This window comes from Carcharodon carcharias, chromosome 6 (assembly GCF_017639515.1).
Source record: "Carcharodon carcharias isolate sCarCar2 chromosome 6, sCarCar2.pri, whole genome shotgun sequence".
Lineage (NCBI taxonomy): Eukaryota > Metazoa > Chordata > Chondrichthyes > Lamniformes > Lamnidae > Carcharodon > Carcharodon carcharias.
Genome location: NC_054472.1, coordinates 53,168,069 through 53,192,505, shown reverse-complemented (window position 1 = coordinate 53,192,505; position 24,437 = coordinate 53,168,069). Strand labels below are relative to the sequence as shown.

Below are 24,437 nucleotides of genomic sequence, written 5' to 3'. Positions count from 1 at the left end.
AGATCATCTCTCTTTCTCCTAAACTCTAGAAAATATAGGCCAAGTCTCCTCAATCTCTCCTGATAGAACAATCCTGCCATCCCAGAGATTAGTTTTGTGAACCTGCGTTGCACTCCCGCTAAGGCAAGAATATCCTTCCTTGCGTAAGAAGACCAAAACTGTGTACACTACTCCAGGTACGATCTCACCAAAGCTCTATACAATTGCAGCAAGAACTTTTTACTCTTATACTCAAATCCACTTACGATAAAGGCCAACATACCATTTGCCTTCCTAATTGTTTGCTGCACCTGCATGCTAGCTTTCGGTGACTTATGAACAAGGACATCTGGGTCACTTTGGACATCAACACTTCCCAATCTCTCACCAATTATTAAATACTCTGCATTTCTATTTCCTACCAAAGCGGATTACTTCACGTTTTCCAACATTATATTCCATCTGCCATGTTCTTGCCCACTCACTTAGCCTGTCTAAATCTCCTTGAAGCCTCTTTGCATCCTTCTCAAAACTCTCATTCCTGCCTAGGTTTATGTCATCAGAAAATTTGGTCCCCACACCCAAATCATTGATGTAGATTGTGAATAGCTAGGGCCTAAGCACTGATCCTTGCAGTATCCCACTATTCACAGCATGCCAACCTAAGAATGACCATTATTCCTAATGTTTTCTGTCTTTTAACCAATTCTCAATCCAGGCCAGTATGTTACCCCCCAATCCCATCTGCTCTAATTTTGCTTTCTAAACTCCTGTGTGGGACCTTATTGAAAGCCTTCCGAAAATCCAAATGCGCCACATCCATTTGTTTCTGCCTTATCTATTCTGCTGATTATTTTCTCAGAAAAACTGTCAGGTTTGTTAAACATGATTTCCCTTTCAAAAATTCATGGAAGATTATGGCACACCCACTTCCCTTTGAAACCTGAGGTGCATGTCATCTGGAACAGGTGACTTATCCATTGTAAGCATAACCAACTTATCCAGTAAAATCTGACTTTCAATTGTCAATCCATCCCTTAACTCTACCATCCCCACTTCTACCGATATTTTAATTGCATTAAATTTCTTCTTGTCTAGTACTGGATGTCAGATGAGCAGGAGGGGTCGAGAGAGGTTGCCGTCAGCTACATGCTAAAATGTGTTTCTGGATAATGTCATAACAGGAAAGCACATAAATTAAAAATAAAGGGAGCCAAGAATAGACCTTTGGGAGATACCAGAGGTTACTGCGCAAGTGAGAAAATAAGCTATTGCAGGTGATTGTCTACTTACAATTAGATTAGACGGAACCAACTGAGTGCAGTTCTGTACAGATGAATGACTATTGGAAGGCATTGTTAATGGGTGGTGTGATCAGCAATGCTGAAGGACAAGGGATATTTACTTTTGTTGTAGTTGCATAGAATATCATTCGTGATGGAGAACAGGGACAGTTTGTGGGAAATTGGGTCTCTTGCTCCTTTCAGCTGCTTTGTGAATCTTTTAACTCCTGAAGATTCCAGAACAATTGAAGAGTTGGCAGCTGTAATGGTGGAGAGCATTGGAGAATGCAGAGTCTAAAGCAGAAAAAAAAAATCCAACAGGATCACTGTTATAAACTATGATTCCTTGAACTGAGCCAATTTGTTGTGTATAACTAATTTCAATGAGCTAGTAGAAGTTTGCTCCAATTAAATGTAGGGAAGACAATGCCATTGTCTTCGGTCCCTATAACAAATTCTTCTTCCGTACTCTTGATTTCATCTCCCTCCCCTTCTGAGTATGAACAAACTTGTTTGCAACGTTGATGTCGTACTTGAGAAATATGGTAGCCTGTTTTGAATTTGGAGCTCATGCCCACTAAGACTATGTCAGCTGGATAAATACGTAAGAAAGGAATATAAGATTATATTGATAGAGTTAGGTTGAAAAGGGGCAGGAGGAGCTTGCTGTGGAGGATACACAGCCATGGAGCAGTAGTGTTGTATGCTCTATGCCATGTGCTAAGAGCATTACAGATAGGAGAGAAACATTAGTATAATGGTGCTGCCCAATTGTACCAAATAAAAGCAGGATCATTCTTCAGCTTTGTACAATCCATTTTCAAAAGTGGATCCAAAGCCAAACATCAGTCTCCCCCTAGACCCTGGTCCTCCCCCGGTCAGAGGCAGCTCGCATGCGTAGTTACCCCCGGAAGTGAATCTGTGAGGTCAACCACAGTTGCTGGTTGGCTCGGGGAGGCGGCCATTTTGTGAGTCGGCGCAGAAGCGGCGAGTGTTGCGCGCGCCGCGGGGCCCGGATGAGTGGACGCTGTTAGTGCGAAAGGCGGCGGCAGCCCAGAGGTCGGCAGCACCGGGACCAGCGAAGCGACAGCTCCAGGAGTCGGCCCGAGGCACAGGCCCAGCTCCAACCCCCATTCACACCCACCCGCCTCCTTATCTCCTTCACCTCGACCCCCTGGGCCTGAAGAGTGGAATGTGCGGCGGCTCCGAGCGGATGGAGTGAGCGGCACCGGGGAGTCGCGGAAGTCAATGCCGAGTTCAGATACGCGCGGCGGGAGCCGGGGTCGCAGCCCCAGCGGGAGGAGACGCCCGAGTGAGAGCGGCCCGGCTCAGACCCGGGAGAAAGGTCGCTGCGCAACGGCCGCCGCCGCTCCTCCTCCCTCGAGTTCGCGGCGCAAGAAACGCCGCAGTAAGCACTCGGCCGAGAGTCGGGCCCAGCGGAGGGACGGCAAATACCCGGCCGCGGCTTGCTCAGCATCGGGGCCCTCTGCTATCCCGCTCTCGCTCCGCGGCCTGGTCGAGTACGACGACGTGAGCTCGCAGTCGGAGAATTTCGGCTTCAGCCCCGCGTCTTCCGCTGGGCGCCGACCCGAGCGCTCCCGGGACAAGGAGAGGCGGAGACGCGACAAGGGCAAAGAAAGCTCTCGGTCCCGGGCCGACGGCAAGGCCAAGAGTAAGAGCCGGAGCCGGAACAAAGCTGCAGCGGCCGAGCAACCGGTCCAGGGCGACAAGGAGGTCCGAGGAGGCCGCGCTTCGCACCGTAGTGACAAAGAGACGCCCGCGGCTTACAGGGAGCCTCCGCCGCGGGCCTACCGGGAGGCCGACTGGGAGGCTCCGCGGGCCTACCGCACCTCGGCCTCGCCTGGGCCCCGCAGCCCGCCTTACCGGGAGCAGAGCCCGTATGGGACGGCTGTGTCCTGCTACCCACAGGCCTACGGAGCCGGCTCCAGCCACAGCCCCAGCAGGCCCGCCGCTTTCGAGCTGTACGGCCGCAGCCCCCCGCCGCCCCTCTTCGCTTTCAAGCCCCTATACAGTTCGCGGGAGCCGGCCTTGCACCCCAGCTACACCGGCCGTTCTCCCAGCCCTTACTCAACGTCCCGCCGCCGCTCGCCCAGTTTTTCCCGGCACCTCAGCCCCTACGAGTATGGCGGCCTATCCCCCACTCCCTACCCCAGCAGCAGCCGTCGTCGCTCGTCCAGCCCCTACAGCCGGAGCCCGGAGCTCAGGTAAGATGCTGTCAGTCTGTGTGACCATCTCAAATGTTAGCTTCGTTATAATGTCATTACATTTCTACAAATATATTTAAAGTTAGCCTGAAGTATATTTATTCATGCATCAAATATACCATAAATTCTGGGATATAATCTATTCATCCGTGAAATATACCATAAGATCTGGAATACTTGTATACGTACATGAAATATACTATAAAATATCGAGTATAATGCATCCACATACTGCAGTCTGAACAATAATATATAACATAATAATATATCCTTACATTAGATACGCTTCAAAGTTTAAAATGAACTGTACCTTACACTTTGTGTTTATTTAATAAATTCCTAATTTATGTCAAATATTTTGCCAGATGTTGAGTAGAAGGTATCACATAATATAACCATCAAATGGGTCATTTAATTTGTATAAGATAATATGTCCGGTAAACTATATTTTGTATGGATGTTTTTTAAAGTTTTATTTAAGGTTTGTAACAGAATAATTATAGTTTTAAGTTGTTATAACATCTAAGAAGGGAAGGTTATGTAGTGTTGGTTTGGGTTGTATAAAACTAATTGATGTCCTAATGTCCTGAAGCTCTTGAAGGGTATGCATGTTCTTTGTGAAAGAATAAATTTGTAATGAGTTGAATGGTGAGCCTCGTACTATTAATGCACTTATAGTTTTCACCTATATTAGATAGAAAGTATGTGACTTGCAGTTCCCTCCTGCAAAATCACTGTCTCATTTTGTAGTTTGTCATTCTTGATGTGCTTTAATTCTGTAACAATTCTTACTGATGGCAGCAGCAGGTCCTCTCTTTCTAGTGGGTGTGACACTTTGAAGTACTGTGAGAATATTTCAACTGTTATTTTGATAGTATAGTCAAGTTTGCATTGATGTTAAAATGTTTTGGGAACTAAAGCACTGCAGTTATAGTATTACATTCTTGTTTGTTAGGCTAACTGTAGCTGCCAATTTATGTTTTTATGACCGATTTAGTAATAATCAGTAGGAACTTAAATGTTAAGTTGCTGGTAGTCTGTATAAAAATGTGAGGATCTAAATAAGAATGAACCTGAGTGTTTGCTCTTGTTTGGGTATTGCTGTGTCTCATGTTATTGTGTGGTAGATTTCAATGGTTGGTTGCAGTTGTTAGGTTTAGAGATTTTTCGGCCACTGTTTCTTTTAAATGATCAAACGCTCCAAGTTTCCCATACTGTTAGCAAAAATTAGCTTGCTTTGTATTTATGATTTGTATGTGCTCTGTGGAGGTGGTGTCGGAGCTCTTTGTCTTCATTGGAACAATGGAGCCTTGGGGACCATTTATAGTGTGATACAAATATGCCTTGGTGTTCTGAATTGGGAGTTGTAAGTCAACAATGCTTAGAAAGCAAATCTTTTTGAAATATCCTGACCCACAAAATTTGAATGGAACTAAATAGCAAGTAAGAAATACAAGAATCTAATAAAACTTGTACATGGAGAGCTGGATTGCTGGGGTTTCGGAGTAAACCCACTTGCTATTGTTTGGACACCCTTGTTCTATTGGCATTGAAAAGTGGTCTCTCACATTGGCTGATTGGGTTCTCTTAAGCAACATTCTGTATGTTATCTTTACAGCTCTCAATATTGCACAAATTAAACCTGTGGTGTTAAGACCATACAACTGTAGTTGCCACCTTTGGTTTTCATTTATTATATTTTGATATTCGTGCTTAACCTCTGAAATTTGGCCAAAGTTCTGTGTAGCCTTACATATAAACAGGTGGTTAAGCCAAGAGCTCATATTATGGAGGGTGCATTCATTGTTCTCCTTATATGCAAGAACAGTAATGTCCAGGCTTCTTGTTTTCACAAGCTACATTACACAGGGGGCGAACCAACAAATAAGCCTGCAGCTTGGACATCTCTGCTGAAAACAAATAATGCAAATTGTAGTTATTTGTTCATGTATGACGTTTATACTCAATTTAAAGTTGCTTACTTCAAATTAACTCTTAAGTGTTTTAGCTATCCATTTTGCTGTATCTATGAGGCTCAATTCCAATATTTAATAATTCCCGTTTCTTCCTGCAAGAAATGACTTTGTATTATCAGAAGTAGACATATGCTCTTTAAATGATTCAGACTTTGTTTGCATTCAAGTTAAATGATTTGTGCATTAGGTCTAATTATTTGGGCCATGGTTGATTGCATGATTTGCATTTTCAGGAGGCCTAAGTCACGGAGTAGAAGTCCATATTATTCTAGACGCTCAAGATCTCGCAGCAAGCACCGTGTGTCAAGGTCTCGCAGTCGTCAGTCAAGCATTTCACCAAACAGTTTAACTTACAAAACTAGCCTTGCAGCTGAGCTGAGTAAGCACAAAAAAGCAAGAGCTTTTGAGGCTGCTAAAAATAATGCGAAAACATCTAATGCACTTAATGCAACTACTGCCAAGGCAAGTAGCAATGCTAGTTCAACGACAACAGCCCATGCATCTCAAACAAAGGATACAAGAGAGGCAAATAAGCTCAAGACTGAGCGAGTAGCTGTTTCCCCATTAGACACTGGAATGCAGGTAACAGTTAAAGATGAGAAACCGAAAGCCAAGACGAATACTCAGGAGGCAAAAATAGACTTTGACTCAAACATGGAAAAAAAAGAGGCAGCACAGGCAAACTTGGGCGCCAAAGTTCCCAAAACCCCAGTAGTGAAAGTGGAGTCGATGACACCAAAAGAAAAACTCAAGCAAGCTGTGCCAAATGAAACTGCAAAGGAGAAAGAGAAGAACCTAACCCTGCAAACATCAATACTGCCTTCACTACCCCTGCTCCCAGTGCTGACCAAGGAGGAGCATGACGATGTGAGCAGGTGAGAGTTGCTGTATAACTTGGTGGAACTTTCAGTTACAACTATGAATTGAGACAGGAAGTGTTGAAGAATTGATTAGTTTTTGAAGCTCCTTGCTTTCTGAATTTTATTCTCACATTTCTGCTTGTGAATGCATTTTGTTTTGTTTTGAAGACAGTAAAATGGTTTGTTCTTTAAAAGTGCAGGTCTTTAAGAATGAGGACTTGCATTTATAAAGCACTTTTATTTCCTTTGAACTTTGAGTGCTCCAGGGCCAGTGATTTACTTCTGAAGTGAAATTGTGTAAACAAATGTGGCAGTTAACTTAAACAGAGCTCGATTGCACAAATAGCAATGAAATTAGTGACCAATTGATTGGTTTTGGTGATGTTGGTTGAGGGATGAATTTTAACCAGGATCCAAGAAAGCTTCCTATTTATTCATTGAATCATGTCATGGATATTTTACATCCACCTGAGAGGGTATGTGGGGCTTTGGTTCAATGTTTGATCCAAAAAGGAATGCTGCACTCCATTAGGCTAAATTATTCTTCAGGGTGCGGTAGTGTAGTGGTTCTGTTACTAGACTAGTAATCCAGAACTTGAAAGTTCAAGTCCCACCATGGCAGTTTGAGGATTTTGATTCAGTTTTTAAAAACAAACTGCTACAAGAGACTGTAGCAGTTCAAAAGAAATGCCGACAACTGCCTTCTCAGGGCAACTGGGGATGATCAATAAATACCAGTCTAGTCAGCTACTTTCAGAAATGTGCAAAAAAAAAGTTCTGGAGTGAAGCACGAATCCATGAACTCTAACTTAGGAAGGAGAATGATACCAAATAAGGTAAACTGTTGCTTAAATACCCGTGTTTGAGGGTTTTTTGGTGTTTTGGTAGACGAGAAGGAAAAGTGCTACTTGTGTGTGCTTGGCTTAGGTATGAATATTGAATAATTATTGTGTGTTAGTATTTGCGGTAGAGGAAACCTGGTGGACAGTGCAAGAAAACTAATAAATTAGGGATGGGCATATAACAAAATCAACATATGCAAATTAACAGTAATGAAGAAACTAATGGCACAACAGAGTCACAAATCACCAGGACCAGATAGTTTCCATCCTAAGGTTTTAAAGAAAGTAGGTGAGAACATTGCAGATGCCTTATTTTCCAAAGTTCTCTTGATTTCAAGAACTATTCTTCATATTTAAAAATTGTACACTACGTTCCACTGTTTAGGAAAGATGAGAAAGGGAAACCAGAGGATTAAAGACAAGTTAGTCTTGACATCTTTTCCCAGAAAATTACGAAAGTATATGATGAAGGATAGGGCGATTGAACACCTTGAGAAAGCTTTGAGCTGATCAGGAAGCTAGCATGGATTTGTAAATTGCAGGTCGTGACAGATGAACCTGATTGAACTTTTTGAAGAACAACTTAGCTGTTGGATAGAAAGCCACATATTTAAGTTTGCCAGTGACCAAGATATACAATATTGCAAGTTGTGTAGATGGAAGTGTAATACTATAAAGAGTATTAACAGATCAGATGAAAGAGAAAAGTGTGTGAAATGGATTTCACCATAGCCAAATGTGAATTCGTTTATCTTGGATCCAAAAAGGAGAGAGAGCAGAGTACTTTCTAAATGGCGATTTAGCAGAGATCTGAAGACACTTGGGGTCCATATAAATAGATCACTAACATGGCATGAACATACTCTAAAGAGCCAGAAATTTCAGAAGTGAAATTTGTTGTGATCCTAGTTGATGTTATTGATGGACAAGCCAGATCCCAGGGTGGAATCCGGCTTGATAGTTCCTAAATTAGCAAACAGTTTTGCGCACAAGGGGTGGTAGAAGTTTAAACTCTCTTCCACAATTGGCAACTGACACTGCGTTACTCATACATTTTAAATCTTGAGAATGACAGTTTTGTTAACTGAAGATATTAAGGGATAACAGGCAAAGATGCTTGTATTGAGTTTGATCATGTCACTGTAGATTAGCTATGATCTCATTGAATGGTAGAGCAGGCTTTAGGTGCTAAATGACCTCATGTTCCTCAGTCTCGTTAAAAGTTATTGCACCAAAAGTGTGTTTATAAATAACATGACTTGTATTGTTGACTGCCTTCCACATATCCTCTGCTAGAGCTCTTTATCGTCTGTCAACAGCCAATATAGCAGTAAGAAAATGTTTTGCACTATCTACCATATCATGTTTTCTATCCCCTATATTGCAGCAGATGTATTCCAACATCATAGTTATAGCATAGAGCATACTGTACAGGAGTAGAAACAGAGGTTGTGGCTATAAGGCCACTGCAAGCTCTGATGTTGAGTTTAGCAAACTCTGATCACTTGTAACATTAGATAAAATGACCAAGAAAGGTGACATTTGCATGTAAAAACTCAACTGGATAAGTGACATATCCTACAGGAAAAGAGACCAGCCCGCCTCTCCTTAGCCTACTGGTCTAGTGAATTCTGCTACGTTGGTGCTCTGATTTATTGAAAGAAGAGCTTATATTTATATAGCATCTTTCATCACATCTGGACATCCAAAGCTCTTTACAGCTGATGAAGTAACATTGCAATGTAGTCACTTGTGTAGGAAATGTGGCAGTTAATTTGCAGGCAGCTAGGTTGTCAAAGCAGCAATGAGGGTAATGATCAGATAATCTTAGTGATGTTGATTGAGCGAAAAGTATTGACTAGGACTCTTCTTCAAAATGATACCATGGGATTGTATGCATGTACAGTAGAGTGCAGACGGAGCTTCAGTTGAACATCTCATCTGATAGACTACACCCCTGGATGTCCAGCACTCAGTCAGTGCAGCACTGACTATCAGCCTAGATTTTGTAATCAAGCTTCTGGAACACTCTCAACCTTTCTAATCTCAACCTTTCTAATTGTGTGTGAATTGCTACATCAGCCATCATGCATTGAAATGAAAACACCCAGCAGAGGTAGCGGCATAGTGGTATACATTAGTAAGGAGTTGCCCTGGGTGTCCATGTTGAACACCACTTGGAGGAAGCACTGAGGGTGGCAAGGGTGCAGAATGTACTCTGGGTGGGGGCTTCAATCTTCAATATCCATCACCAAGAGTGGCTCGGTAGCACCACTGGCTGAGTCCTAATGGCCGTAGCTGCTAGACTGGGCCTGCGGCAGGTGGTGAGGGAACCAACAAGAGGGAAAAACATACTTGACCTCATCTTCGCCAACCTGCAGATACATCTGTCCGTGGCAGCATCGGTACGAGTGACCACTGCATAGCCATTGTGTAAAATTGACCAATATATCCTGTGCACACAAAGCAGGATGAATCCAACTCAGCCAATTACCGCCCCTTCAGTCTACTCTCGATCATCAGTAAAGTGATAGAAGGGGTCAACAACAGTGCTATCAAGCTGCACTTTCATAGCAATAACTTACTTACTGACGCTCAGTTTGGATTCCTTTGGGGTCACTCAGATCTTGACCTCATCACAGCCTTTGTTCACACATGGACAAAAGAGCTTAACTCCAGAGGTGAGGTGAGTACCTGCCCTTGACATCAAAGCAGCATTTGACTGAGTGTGGCATCAAGGAGCCCTAGCAAAACTGGAATCATTGCAAATCGGGGAATACTCTCCACTGGTTGGAGTCATACCTAGCACAAAAGAAAATGGTTGTAGTTGTTGGAGGTCAATCACCTCGGTTCCAGAACATCACTGCAGGAATTCCTCAGGGTAGTGTCCTTGGCCTAACCATCTTCAGCTGCTTCATCAATGACCTTCCTTTCATCATAAGGTTAGAAGTGGGAATGTTCAGGGATGATTGCACAATGTTCACCATTCGCAACTCTCAGATACTAAAGCAGTCCATGCCTGTATGCAGTAAGACCTGTACAACATTCAGGCTTGGGCTGACAAGTGGCAAGTAACATTCGTGCTGCACAAGTGCCAGACAATGCCCATCTCCAACAGGAGAAAATCTAACCATTACTCCTTGACATTCAATGGCAATACCATCATTGAATCCCCCACCATCAGCATCCTGATGGTTACCATTGACCAGAAACTGAACTGGACTAGCTATATAAATGCTGTGGCTAGGAACCTCCCGACTCCCCAAAGCCTGCCCACCTTCTACAAGGCACAAGTCAGGAGTGTGATGGAATACGCTCCACTTGCCTGGATGAGTGCAGCTCCAACAACACTCACCACCCAGGACAAAGCAGCGCACTTGATTGGCACTCCCTCCACCACTGACACACAAGTGGCAGCAGTGTGTACCATCTATAAGATGCACTTCAGGAGCTCACCAAGGCTCCTTTGACAGCATCTTCCAAATCCATGACCGCTACTGCTGCCTAGAAGGACAAGGGCAACAGACACACGGGAACACCACCACCTGGAAATTTCTTTCAAGCCATTCATCATCCTGACTTGGAAACAGATTGCTGTTCCTTTACTGTTGCTGGCTCAAAATCCTGGAACTCACCCTAACAGCACTGTGGGTGTACCTACACCACAGGCTCTGCAGCAGTTCAAGTAGGCAGCTGACCACCTTTTCAAGACAGTTAGGGATAGACAATAAATGCTGGCCTAGCCGGTGATGCCAACAGTCCGTGAAAGAATAAGAACAATGTTGGAAATGCAGAGCAGTTTTATTTGCATAAGTAGAGGGAGACACTAATGCCTGATGTCAATTGGCCAGGAAACAGGAATAGGCACAGTTGTGTTGCACTGCATCCGCTGGCGTATGCGTGGTTTCTTCCACCACTTCCATCGTTTGCGTGTGTCGGCCAACTAGTTCCAGTATTGGTTTGTGACTGCTGATTGGTGTTACTCTCTTAGCAGCTCTCTCCATTCTATCCTGTCCACTACTGACCCACTCTCTCCCAATGAGTCCTTGCTCTGTGGTGCTATGAATTCTGGCTGCTGCAAGCCACATTGAATGGGCTTCATCTCATTCTCCCAACTGTTGTTGTTTAGACTACTCATACATACCACCCTGTAAGAAACTATGTAGCATAAACACGTGAACATGTTAGCAGCCTGGGAAATAATGTACAGCAAAGTGTAACCTTGTATGCAGAGTTTACTGACTGACACCCATTTATATGTATCTTTTGGTGCAAGGTGCTGTTTTGGCAACTTCATATAGACCATGCTGCTTAATATTAAGTAGTCTTGTGGTTGTTGGATGTTGTTGAAACAGAATTTGACTTGTTCCAATTACTGAGGCTGTCCAGCCATTCTGGATAGCATACTATTTTCAAAGGTTTTGGTCTCCAAGCATCTGACGAAACTGGGCTTGCTGGAATGGCTTTGAGCATAGACTGATGGCTATGTTGCACGTTGTTGCAGAGCGTGGCCCAGTAGATTCTGGCTGGAGGGGCTGATGGGGTAGGGATAGGGGAAGTGCAAATGTTGACTAAAGATTTTAATCACATTTTATTTGGGTGTCTTATTTTCTCAAACATTTTTTTCCGCCAAAGCATTACTGTTTCTTGGATAGTTGGGTATGGTAGTCGGCATTCGGATTGTTTCTACAGGGCCCAAAATTTCATTCTAACTCAGAGATAATTCTATAAATATGCTTCAGCTTTACTACAGATCTGCAGTATTTACTAATCTTCCGTCACTGACAGGCAGTGCAACTGTCACCAAACTCCTTTAAAGAGAAAAGTCAGGTTAACATGATTTGCATCTTTTTTAGTATTTTACTTGATTCTCACACTGCGAGGCATGTTGGGAGGATTTATTTCCACTTTTGCATAATTAAGCCATTTGTTTTGAGTTAAATTCTGTAATGCTATGGGGATCCGATTTAGTTTAGCTGGTGTGGTTATAAACTGATTCTAATGCTATAAAATATTTGTAACGTACTTCAGTGGGAAAACTGATGACAGATGTCGGGTGAAACACTTCGGTTTCTCTGAGCCCTATCAGTGTGAAGACTTCTCTTATAAGTGGAACAATTCCTTGGTTCTATGATATTTTTGTGCTTTCTAGTGTGGTGGGTTAAAAGATTAGGTTAATTACTTTTACGTCCTTGCAACCGTGTTTTGATGAAACCCTTTATTACTTTTATCTGTACACCCCATAAAAGCCTTATTGTGAGACACAGCTTTTAGTTTTTAAAGTGGATTGGGATTATTTTAGTTGAAGAAGTCAGGTCTGTATCATAAAAACAAAAAACTGCGGATGCTGGAAATCCAAAACAAAAACAGAATTACCTGGAAAAACTCAGCAGGTCTGGCAGCATCGGTGGAGAAGAAAAGAGTTGACATGTCGAGTCCTCATGACCCTTCAACAGAACTGATTTTTCTTTACAATGAGAGGGGTGAAATATAAGCTGGTTTAAAGTGTGTGTGTGTGGGAGTGGGGGTGGGGGTGGGGGGGTGTTGTTGTAGGGACAAGCAAGCAGTGATAGGAGCAGATCATCAAAAGATGTCACAGACAAAGGAACAAAAGAACACAGGTGTTGAAGTTGGTGATCTTATCTAAACGAATGTGCTAATTAAGAATGGATGGTAGGGCACTCAAGGTACAGCTCTAGTGGGGTGGGGGGGCATAAAATATTTAAAAATAATGGAAATAGGTGGGAAAAGAAAATCTATATAAATTATTGGGGGGAAAAAAGGAAGAGGGGGAAGAAACAGAAAGGGGGTGGGGATGGAGGAGGGAGCTCAAGACCTAAAGTTGTTGAATTCAATATTCAGTCCAGAAGGCTGTAAAGTGCCTAGTCGGAAGATGAGGTGCTGTTCCTCCGGTTTGCGTTGGGCTTCACTGGAACGATGCAGCAGGCCAAGGACAGACATGTGGGCAAGAGAGCAGGGTGGAGTGTTAAAATGGAAAGCGAAAGGGAGGTTTGGATCGTTATTGTGGAAAGACCGCAGGTGTTCTGCAAAGCGGTCGCCCAGTTTACGTTTGGTCTCTCCAATGTAGAGGAGACTGCATTGGGAGCAACGAATACAGTAGACTAAGTTGGGGGAAATGCAAGTGAAATGCTGCTTCACTTGAAAGGAGTGTTTGGGCCCCTGGACGGTGAGGAGAGAGGAAGTGAAGGGGCAGGTGTTATATCTTTTGCGTGGGCATGGGAAGGTGCTGTAGGTGGGAGTTGAGGAGTAGGGGGTGATGCAGGAGTGGACCAGGGTGTCCCGGAGGGAACGATCCCTACGGAATGCCGACAGGGGAGGGTGAAGGGAAGACGTGTTTGGTGGTGGCATCATGCTGGAGTTGGCGGAAATGGCAGAGGATGATCCTTTGAATGCGGAGGCTGGTGGGGTGATAAGTGAGGACAAGGGGCACCCTTTCATGTTTCTAGGAGGGAGGAGAAGGCTCGAGGGCGGATGCGTGGGAGATGGGCTGGACACGGTTGAGGGCCCTGTCAACGACCGTGGGTGGAGAACCTTGGTTAAGGAAGAAGGAGGACATGTCAGAGGAACTGTTTTTGAAGGTAGCAACATCGGAACAGATACGATGGAGACGAAGGAACTGAGAGAATGGGATGGAGTCCTTACAGGAAGCGGGGTGTGAGGAGCTGTAGTCGAGGTAGCTGTGGGAGTCGGTAGGCTTGTAATGGATATTGGTGGACAGTCTATCACCAGAGATTGAGATAGAGAGGTCAAGGAAGGGAAGGGAAGTGTCAGAGATGGACCACGTGAAAATGGAGGCGTGGAGATTGGAAGTAAAATTAATAAATTTTTCCAAGTCCTGACGAGAGCATGAAGCAGCACCGAAATAATCATCGATGTACAGGAGAACGAGTTGTGGAAGGAGCCTGGAGTAGGACTGGAACAAGGAATGTTCCACATACCCCATAAAGAGACATGCATAGCTGGGGCTCATGCGGGTACCCATAGCCGCACCTTTTATTTGGAGGAAGTGAGAGGAGTTGAAGGAGAAATTGTTCAGTGTGAGAACAAGTTCAGCCAGACGGAGGAGAGTAGTGGTGGATGGGGATTGTTCGGGCCTCTGTTTGAGGAAGAAGCTAAGGGCCCTCAAACCATCCTGGTGGGGGATGGAGGTGTAGAGAGATTGGATGTCCATGGTGAAGAGGAAGCGGTTGGGGCCAGGGAACTGGAAATTGTTGATGTGACGTAAGGTGTCAGAGGAATCACGGATGTAGGTGTGAAGGGACTGGACAAGGGGAGAGAGAAGGGAGTCAAGATAACAAGAAATGAGTTCCGTGGGGCAGGAGCCAGCTGACACGATCGGTCTACTGGGACAGTTCTGTTTGTGGATTTTGGGTAGGAGGTAGAAGCGGGCCGTCCGAGGTTGGGCGACTATCAGGTTGGAAGCTGTGGGAGGAAGATTCCCAGAGGAGATGAGGTCAGTGACAGTCCTGGAAACAATGGCTTGATGTTCAGTGGTGGAGTCATGGTCCAGGGAGAGGTAGGAGGAAGTGTCTGCGAGTTGACGCTCAGCCTCCGCGAGGTAGAGGTCAGTGTGCCAGACAACAACAGCACCACCCTTGTCAGCGGGTTTGCTGACAATGTCAGGGTTGGACCTGAGAGAACGGAGTGCAGTAAGTTTAGAGAGAGAGAGATTAGAATGGGTGAGAGGAGCAGAGAAATTGAGACGACTAATGTCGGGCCGACAGTTCTCAATGAAAATATCAAGAGAAGGTAAGAATCCAGAGGGAGGGGCCCAAGTGGAGGGAGAATATTGGAGGTGGGTAAAAGGATCCGTTGAATGGGGAGAGGACTCCTGCACAAAGAAGTGAGCCCGGAGACGAAGACGGCGAAAGAAGAGTTCAGCATCATGCCGAGCCCAAAATTCATTGAGATGAGGGCGTAAGGGTATGAAACTAAGTCCTTTGCTAAGCACTGAACATTCAGCGTCGGAGAGGGGAAGGTCAGGGGGTATAGTGAATACACGGCTGGGGCTGGGATTGGAAGATGGGGTGGGGATGGAGGGACAGGCAGGGGTGGACAGGTCTGTATCATGTTTTGGTGCAAGATGCTGTTTTGGCAACTTTGTATAGACCATGCTGCTTAATATTGAGTAGTTTCATGCTTGTTGGCTGGTGTTGAAGCAAAATTTGATTTGTTCCACATACTGAGGCTGTCCAGCCAACCTGGATAGAATTTTGATGCCTCTGAGCATGCATACTGGTAGACTTGAGCTGGTACTATTTCCAAAGGATTTGGTCTCCAAGCATTTGTCAAAACTCTGGGCTTGTTGGACTGGCTTTAAGCATTGACTGATAGCTACATTTCACAATGCTGCAGAGTGTGACCCAGCAGATTCTGGCACTTTTTGAGCAGTTCTGTGTATTCTTCTCAAACTGGGAAAGTGTTAGACTAAGTTCCTTGGTGGAGGTGGGGGAAGTAAATATGTTGAATAAAGATTCTAATGAAATCGCATTTTATTTGGGTGTCTTTTTTTCCCCAACCTTTATCCCCCAAAACCTTACTGTTTCTTGGATATTTGGATAAATTAGTTGGTCCCTAACCTTTGTGCTGTCAGGAATTGCCAATCTCTCAATCTTTTCTCTCGGTTACCTTGCTTTTCTGAGTACATTACATAAAGCTGGGCTTTCTTGCTTTCAGCCAGGACAGACGTAATTAATTCATCTATAAATAGGATACTAAATCGCTCCTAGCTGCTTAAGGAATAAATGCACCATCTGGTGTACTGGTGAGGCATACATGCTAGCAGGTCTGAAGTTTGATTTCTGATCTCTGCCAAGTGGTTGTTCAGTGCTCTGGGTTATGGAGAGAGAAATTCAACTAGGATCAAGGCTTCTGTTCTGTTTTTCATTGTGCTTGTGTAAAGATATCAGGTGAGAACAGGATTTGGTTTTCCTGTGATACCCACTGTGGCTGCATGCCTTGCCAATTATTGCTGTATTAGCCTATATGTAAATAATGGCTGCTTGGAGAACTGACTCAAGATCCTCAAGTCCTTCGAACTATTCCTCAGAAAATATTAGTGTCTTGGGAGAAAACTAGAACAAAGGGAAATGCAAACTGAGGCATAGGTCAGATCTAATTCCCAGTGGGTTAGGGTAAGAGTATGTCTTTAAGCACCACCATCCAGTGGTATTACTCCTGACCGTGGAACACGTTACACTGACACAGGAAATAGTTCCACTCCCATTGCAAGCATGCTTCACCTTGAACACCAAAACCTTGCAAGAAGAAAACACTGTGAGGTGGCTAAAAGTGAATTTTTTGTTGATGAGAGTAAAACAAGTTACCATGGCTGGGCCTAGTTAGGGGAAATGGTCTGTTACGGCAAAGATTGGTAGAATTAACAATGCACAGGCAAGGGTAAATGACAGGTAGCTGCATGGTGCCCAGGTGTGCACAAATCTCTTGCCATTTCTTCAGTCTCAATCAGCAACATTTTTATCAGTCTGCCTGACCATAACATGTAACAACAAGATTTGTCATCAGCCAGCTTTTAGCTCACTGGCCCTGTTTGTCTGAATTAAAGCACGGAATCAGCATGGCTATCTTGCCATAGCAATTGATTTGCCCTAAATGTGATAACCTGTTTGTGCCCTAGGTTGCTAAACCTTATAGATTTCAATCATGTGGCTCTTGTTGGCTTTCCTGTTACTTCAAAACCTTGTCAATTATTGACCATGTTCTTTTAAGTTTCAAAACATTGAGGGATTTTTAAATCCACATTTGTGGCCCATACTTTTGTTGTGGATGCTGTGGAACAGTGTGTGTAATCTATATTAAAACTCATTGATTTGAATTGATCCTTTTTGATCAGATGATTTGCCCTATTTTGATTAGCTGTTCCACCCCTCCCTGAACTACTGTGCCTGCAATGGAACTTCAGCTGCTGGATATCGCCATCAATATTATCAGAATCCTGCTCACTTGCCTTGTCAGTACATGTGGGCTGAGTCCTATTGCTATGCTGCTTTTACATGGATTCCACTTCCAACTTGCAAAATACATAACCAAAGTGAAGATTGAGCAAGTGTTAATTGAGTGGCATTTGAGTTTGAGGGTTTAATTGGTCAGCAGCATAAAATTTCTGATAATGCGGTGTCACCCTAGCTCATGTTTGAGCCCAGGGCTTGAGCACATAAACTGACACTTCAGTTGGAGATGCCATTGAGACATGAGGTGGAATTTGAAGATCAGTATAGTGTACTCCCAGGTTCTGTTCAAGATCAAAAATCAGCTAACTGTTCGCTCATGTCATTTGTTGTTCTTTGGACTTAAGTGTGTTCAAATGGCTACCATGTTTGCCTACTGCAACAGTGGCTACACCTCTCTGTGCCTCCCTTCCCTTTGCCTCAGGCTGCTGAGCCTTCAACCGCCTATGCCCCATGCTTTTATATTGCTTCCCTAAGTACCTCTGCCTCTCCACCTCCACCTTTTACTTGGAAAGATCAAACTTTTCTTCGCCCCTTCTGATAAGCTCTTTGGCTTGACATCTTTTTTTCCTTGAAGCTCTGAAAGCTTTGGGCTTTTTTTACTTTAAAGATGCTATTTAAGGGTATAGTGTTGTTCAATAGTAATTCATTCATTTTAAAGTGGTTTTGGACATAGTGAAGTTTATTTCGTCTTTGTGGGTGAAGATTAACAATGACACCTGTTGTAAAGAGAATGTTTAGGCGTTTTGTACTCACAGTGCCAGCATTTTTAAAATTGCTCTTATCTGGTTTTCTGTTAGTGTGTTTTACATGGCGCTCATAAATGATCATACTTTACTGCTGTTGAAACAGCATATTAAAGAAGGAGAGAGAAAAAGTGTTCTGATATATGAATTTAAAATTTGATGCAGTAGTATGTTAAATATCCTTCTCTGCTAACATTCCTGTGCTTGCTGAATTCTGCCTGCAATGAGAGACCAATGTTAACTGAAGGTATTCTCAATGATCCAAATCAGTTTTTCTTTTAGAAATTAGCTGATTACATTCTTTCTGTGCTGTGCTGGACAAATACTGCTTCTTCTCCACATTGTGGATAGAAAAATGTTTTAGCAGTTCATTCATATTTAAAATCCTTGTTTTAGGCTTGTAACTGGTAAATCTGTTCATAATAACCAAGGCTTTCTTTTAAGCTCATTTCATGATGTATTTTGAGAAACATGGTGTAGTGATCCAATGTAACGAATTCTGAGCAGCCTGCCAAAACAATTGCCCAGATTTTGGGTTTTTTTATCGCCAACCGTCACCATTCATCATATTTAGCCCTCTGAAACTGACTGCAACTTGGATTTAGCACATGGGCAGATTAAAGTTGTGTTGTGCTATTCACTGTTCTAACACATACTGTGCTGTGGGCTGCCCCACCAAGCCAGCAATCCGTGAAATCAGTGGCGAAAACCTCCCCTTTTCTCACCTCGCTGTTCAAAACTTCATTTAAAAAGTTGCAACTTGTTCAGCCGGGTTTTTAATGGCACTTTAATAACAATTTTGGAACAGCACCTATGGCCCTGAAATAACTAATTTTATATTTGTAAGTGGAGTTAAATGTCTCCATTATGATTAATTATTGGATTTTTAAACTTTTAAAAAATATTTAAAGTTTTTTTTCATATTTTAGCTTCTACCTTTCACCCTTTGAGTATACCTTAATCTTTATCTTTAATATTAAAATTTTTAAGTGATTTTCATTTTAGTGCTTTTCATTCCCTGGCCAGCTGTCTGAGAGATTTCCTTAACGTGACTGGCTGCTTGGTGGTGCAATTCGTAAAAACAGATGACATATTGGCCAAGTTTCCTTTGTGTTTCATATTTCCATAATATTAATGGGTCATATTGAAACCCAACTAAATCCAAGCAACCCAAAGGAACATCAGAAATTAACTGAATCAGGGAAGGGTTTGAGATTTTTGGGGAGATAATCAACTGGTTAGTCATGTGCCTGACTACAGGGATGAAAAATAAATATATACAAATTCAGATTTCACCCCAAAATTTACCTTGGTTAGATGAAGAAAACCGTTACAAATGAATTTTGTTAATATTGACCTCTGACACAAGTGTGAAGTTTGGTGTTCTGTAATTATGCACAATCGGAGGGTAATTTGAAGCATAAAATTGAGGATGTTGATCTTGGGGAAGTAGATCTGGACAAAAGAAAATTAGGAAATAAGTCCTAAACGAACTGAGTATTTATATTAACCAGTTCTGACAAAAATTTTTGATTGCAGTGTTGCAGTTCTTGCTCAGGATAGTATGAAACCAAGCAAACTAAAACATCTTTTGGAGAACAAACATCCTGTCTTCAAAGATATATCACAAGATTTTTTTTCAAACAAAAGCCTTTTCAGTTGAACGGATAGATGAAGGTAATCAAAGAACACAGTGCTACTTGAAGTATCCTATATTGTCACGTATCCTATACTGTCACACATCAAATAGTGTGAAGTGTAGCATCTCGTACGATTGAAAGCCTTATACCTCCTGCAGTAAATGAAATGACATTGATTGGATGGGAATGAACTCTCCAGCTAAGTCTTATCTAACTGTCTGACAATGATTAGCCTCGGAATTGCTGATATGGCAGGAGGCATAGAGAAGCAGCTAGTCAAAGCAGTGAGGGAAGCCCATTTTTTTGCACTAATTGATGGGAGTACCCTTGACCAGTGCAGCACAAATTATAGTTTTAATTTGCTACGTGAGTTCATCTGAGACCAAAGAGAACTTTTAATTTTGCCCCTCTGTCTCTCTACTGCTGAGCAGCTGTTCAGAATTTTAGACTAGTATCTAATAGATAAGAAGACAACCTGGAATTGTGTCAAAATTCGGATGGATAGGTTAACAGGCAATTAGGGATGGACAATAAATGATGGAATGCATGAATTAATATTTATTTTAAAAAGGTACGACTGGATGCAATGGTAAATTTGCTGCTCGGGGCAAATCATTGATACTATTGTATACACTATGCAGGCAAGTATTAGCTGCAAAGTGATGTGATAATGGCTAGCATGTACTAACTACCACTGTCAAAGTTGCGAACCTTATGAAAGTTTGACAACTGAATGCATGGGCCTTCCCATGCCATGTGAAGAGGTGGGATTCTTGCACCAGCAACTTCTGCTTCATACAGAAGTTGATGGCGCTCTTAATATTAAAGTTTTGGGAAGAACCCAAAAACTGTACATTTTTGATCACCACCAACTCATCGCTTCCTGAACCGTCTCCTCCAGGTTTTGCTGGGGATATTTGCTGACATTTTGACAAGCTTAATGAACTTAACAGCCCCCACAAAAGAAAAGCAACAAAAACATGCTTTGACATAGCTACTTCAATCTAAAATAAAGTCTGCCCTATGCTTCAGAGGCATAATTTGACAAACCAAAGAAGGGGAGATTAAGAGAGGTGATGAAGTTTAGTCAAAGCGGTTAGTTTTAGTCTGTGTCTTCAAGGAGGAAAATCAGGTGTTTAACGAGGGAATTTGGAGCTGAGGTGACTCCAGTCATGACCAACTATGGTAGATTGAAGAATGGGAAGAGTGAGGGTGGGGAAAATAATGCTCAATACAGAATTATTGGCAAACCGGTATGAACCCAGAGGTCATAAGAAATAATAACATGAATAGGCCAGTCAGCCCTTCAAACCAGCTCTACCATTCAGTAAGGCCATGGCTGATCTTCTACCTCAGCTACTTCTGCCCACATTTTCCCTACACCCCTGATTCCCATAGCATCCAAAAATCCATTAGCCTCCGAGTTGAAACTTGATGACTGAGCGTCCATTGCATTTCGTTGTAGAAAATTCCAAATGTTTACAGCCCTTCAAATGAAGAAATTTCTCCTCGTCACGGCCCTAAATGGCAGACTCCTTTTCTGAGACTGTGACCCTTAGTTCTGGACTCGCCAGTCATAAGAAATATTCTCCCAGTATCTACGCTGTCAAGTCCCTTCAGAACTTTGTGTGCTTCAATGAGATCTCCTTTCACTCTTCTGGACTTGAGGAAATATAGGCCTGGCCCAGTCCATTCAGTCTCTTCTCATAGGACAATCTCTTTATCCAAGGAATCAGTTTAATGAACCTTTGTTACATCCCCTCTAAAGGCAAGAATATTCTTCCTTATATAAGGAGACCAAAACTGTACAGAGGAACAGGGGTGGCTTAATGGCCCCTTGAGCCTGTTATGCTATTCAGTGAGATCATGGCGAATCAGTGACCCAACTCCATATACCTTTTTTTTGTCTCTCATTCCTTAGTATCTTTAGCTACCAAAAAATTTGTCAGTCTCATTTTTAAATTAACAATTGATCTAGCTGTTTGCGGAAGAGTCCCACACTTTCACCACCCTTTGCATGAAGAGGTGTTTCTTTACATCGCTCCTGAAAGGTCTGACTCTAATTTTTGACTATGCTCCCTAGTCCTGAGCTTGCCAACTACTGGAAATAATTTCTCTTGATGTACTGTATCTATTTTCCTTAATACCTTGAAAACTTGGATCAAATCACCCCATGATCTTTGGAATTCCAGGGAATGCAACACTAGTTTGTGTTATCTCTCCTCATAATTTAATCCTTGGAGGGAGACCACATATTATTCTGATAAATCTATGCTGCACTCCCTCCAAGTCGGGAGGACCCAGCTGTAGTCTCACTGAAGTCCTATAGAATTGTGCAAAGTCCTTACTTTTGTACTCGTTTTTTTTTTCGTAATAAAGGCTAGCATACAATTTGCTTTTCTAATTGCTTGCTGCACCTGCACAACTTTGGTTATTCGTATATGAGCCCATTCAGGCCACTGTGAACATTTCCCAGTCTTTCACCATTTAAAAAAAAATTCTGCTTTTTTCTCTTTCCTACCAAAGTGGATAACTTCACAATTCTTTATATTATATTCCTCCTGCCCCATTCTTTACTCATTTAATCTGTTTAAGTCCTTATGCAGGCTTTTTGTGTTGCCTAACAGCTTACATTTCCACCTAAGTTTGTGTCACCAAGCTTAGATACATTATACTCAATGTCCACATCTAAGTAATTGATATAGATTGGAAATTGCTGATCCTTGCAGTACCTCCACTGCTTGCAGCCTTACCAACTCAAAAATGGCCTGTTTATTTCTACCCTATTCTGCCTGTTAATCAATCCTCAGTCTATGCAAATATAAATTGATGGGCTAGTTTTATAAACTGTTATACTTTTAGATTGCCATTTAAAGGACTGCTTGAGCAGCTCACTGTTTGGAGACCAGGCTCATTTCTAGTGTTGTTCTAGTATCTGCTTTTTTCCCAGCTATTTCTCGCAGTTTGCACTTTTTTGACTGCAGGAGACTTTACCTTGGCACATAGTCTGAAAACAAACAAAATTCATGTTCAGTGAATACCTGAGAGGACTGAATTGAATTTAAGATCACAGTGGTGCACTGCAAGCATTGTGACTGGTACACTAATGCATCTATTTAGAGGGGAAAATGCTATTGAATGACCCTCTGTAGTTGCAAAGAGACTATTGACCTTGATTCTCCTAGGGTTCATTTGAATGGTGGACAAAAATGCAAATGATATTTGATTCTGTTATCTTCAGTTTATATATTTTCTAATTACAGTCCAAAAGATGGTAATATAACAAAGGCAGTAAAGAAGGACCCTGAACGAAAGCCTCGGCACTTACTAACAGACCTTCCATTGCCACCTGAGCTTCCAGGATCTGATTTACCTTCACCTAAAACTCCTGAAGAGAAGAAAGCACCTGTTCAGTCACAGATTAAAAAGCGACCCAAGTGAGTGAAAATATTTGTTTGGTGCTAAAGATCAGCCTTTTCTACGTTATGGTAGATCATTCCAAGCATTCGTGGTGTGGCATCTATGTGTGCAGGAAAATGAACACTGAAAATGCCCTAGAAATTTGGGTAAGACAGTTCTTTTATGTGCTATTTTGAGACTTGTGTTTTTTTTTGTCTGCTGGAGCACGAAACCAGTTTCTTGTTTTCACTATGTGTTCACTACAGTTCTGCCAGTAAATTAAACTGAAAAATTGCATTTAGGAAAACTGATTTTTTTTTAAGTATCTTTCATTACACACACTGGTGGATCTCCTATAGCATTAACTACGGTGAGTTACTTAACCGTACAGCTGTTAACAATTAAATGTAACGTGACATTAAGTGCAGTACTTGTCGAATAGGCACACTATGCACAAGACCTTTGCTGTTCGGATGTTTTACCTTTATACTTATATGTAGTATATAGCTATCACATAGACGCTGCATGAAATATGATGAACCAAGGATTGAATCATTAGCAAAGGAGTGAATATAGTTACAATGCTGTCACTGGAGGTTCAGTAAAGCAATGTGAATAGACATTGCATTTTTATACTGCAATAAGTTTCCATTTTGGTTATCCATATGAGTTTTCCTGAGAATTAAGACATTCGAATTGATGGTTTCTTTGGGAAGAAGGCCCATTGTACAATATGAATCAGGACATTTTACTGATGCAGAGGAAGGCATGTATCAAAGAGATTTCTTAATGGCTATTTAAATTTTTGCAGTTGATGGTTAGAATGTTTGTTGTGGTGTACATTAGCTCACTCTGGGTGTGGAAGCCATTGATGTGTCCCGCTATGTGTACTTAAAGATTCCCTGGGCCTTTACTTTGGATGTATCATCAGTGGCTAACTAAGAAAGTCAAGATGGTATCAAATTGAAAAAAACATTCAGTGGGGGGAGGGGGCAGAGGTTTTAATCTTTACATATTTTTAAGAAGTTACCTTTTCATTGGATTTTTTTGGAATTAAGGCTTCAAGCATCGGCTGTTTAGGCTATGCCCGCCATTTTTTTTAAAGCCAGGATTTAAAAGGGGTTTGCAGTTGTTAACATTCAGTTGGAGTTCCGCAGCAGCCATTGTTGTTGCAGAGCTTGCAACCCCAGAATTCCATCTCGCACCCCCACTTTGGGTCCGGACCTCCAGTTTGAGTAGCCCTGGACTAAAGGCTGACAGGTCCCCTGGACCTGATGGCCTACATCCTCGGACCTTAAAAGAAATGACTGCAGAGATAATAGATGTATTGTTTGTAATCTTCCAAAATTCCATAGATTTTGAAAAACCTCAACTTTCATACCTCCATTCAAGAAAGGAGGGAGATAGAAAGCAGGAAGCTATAAGCCAATTAGCCTAACATTGGTCATTGGGAAAATGCTTGAATCCATTATTAAGGAAGTAGGAGCAGGACATTTAG

General features: G+C 42.5%; 1 protein-coding gene across 4 annotated transcripts in view; it reads left to right on the top strand.

The window, feature by feature from the left end:
* Positions 1–2,251: 2,251 nt before the first annotated feature.
* cdk13 (cyclin-dependent kinase 13) overlaps positions 2,252–24,437 on the top strand; it is a 92,458-nt gene continuing 70,272 nt past the window's right edge. For 3 of the 4 annotated variants that reach the window (XM_041189493.1, XM_041189491.1, XM_041189490.1), the window contains exons 1-3: positions 2,252–3,487; positions 5,697–6,338; positions 22,804–22,977. In XM_041189493.1, the coding sequence (XP_041045427.1) occupies positions 2,511–3,487; positions 5,697–6,338; positions 22,804–22,977 (1,793 nt within the window). In that variant the 5' untranslated portion in view covers positions 2,252–2,510. The remainder of the gene's footprint in view (positions 3,488–5,696; positions 6,339–22,803; positions 22,978–24,437) is intronic. The other variant, XM_041189492.1, reaches the window with a different exon arrangement.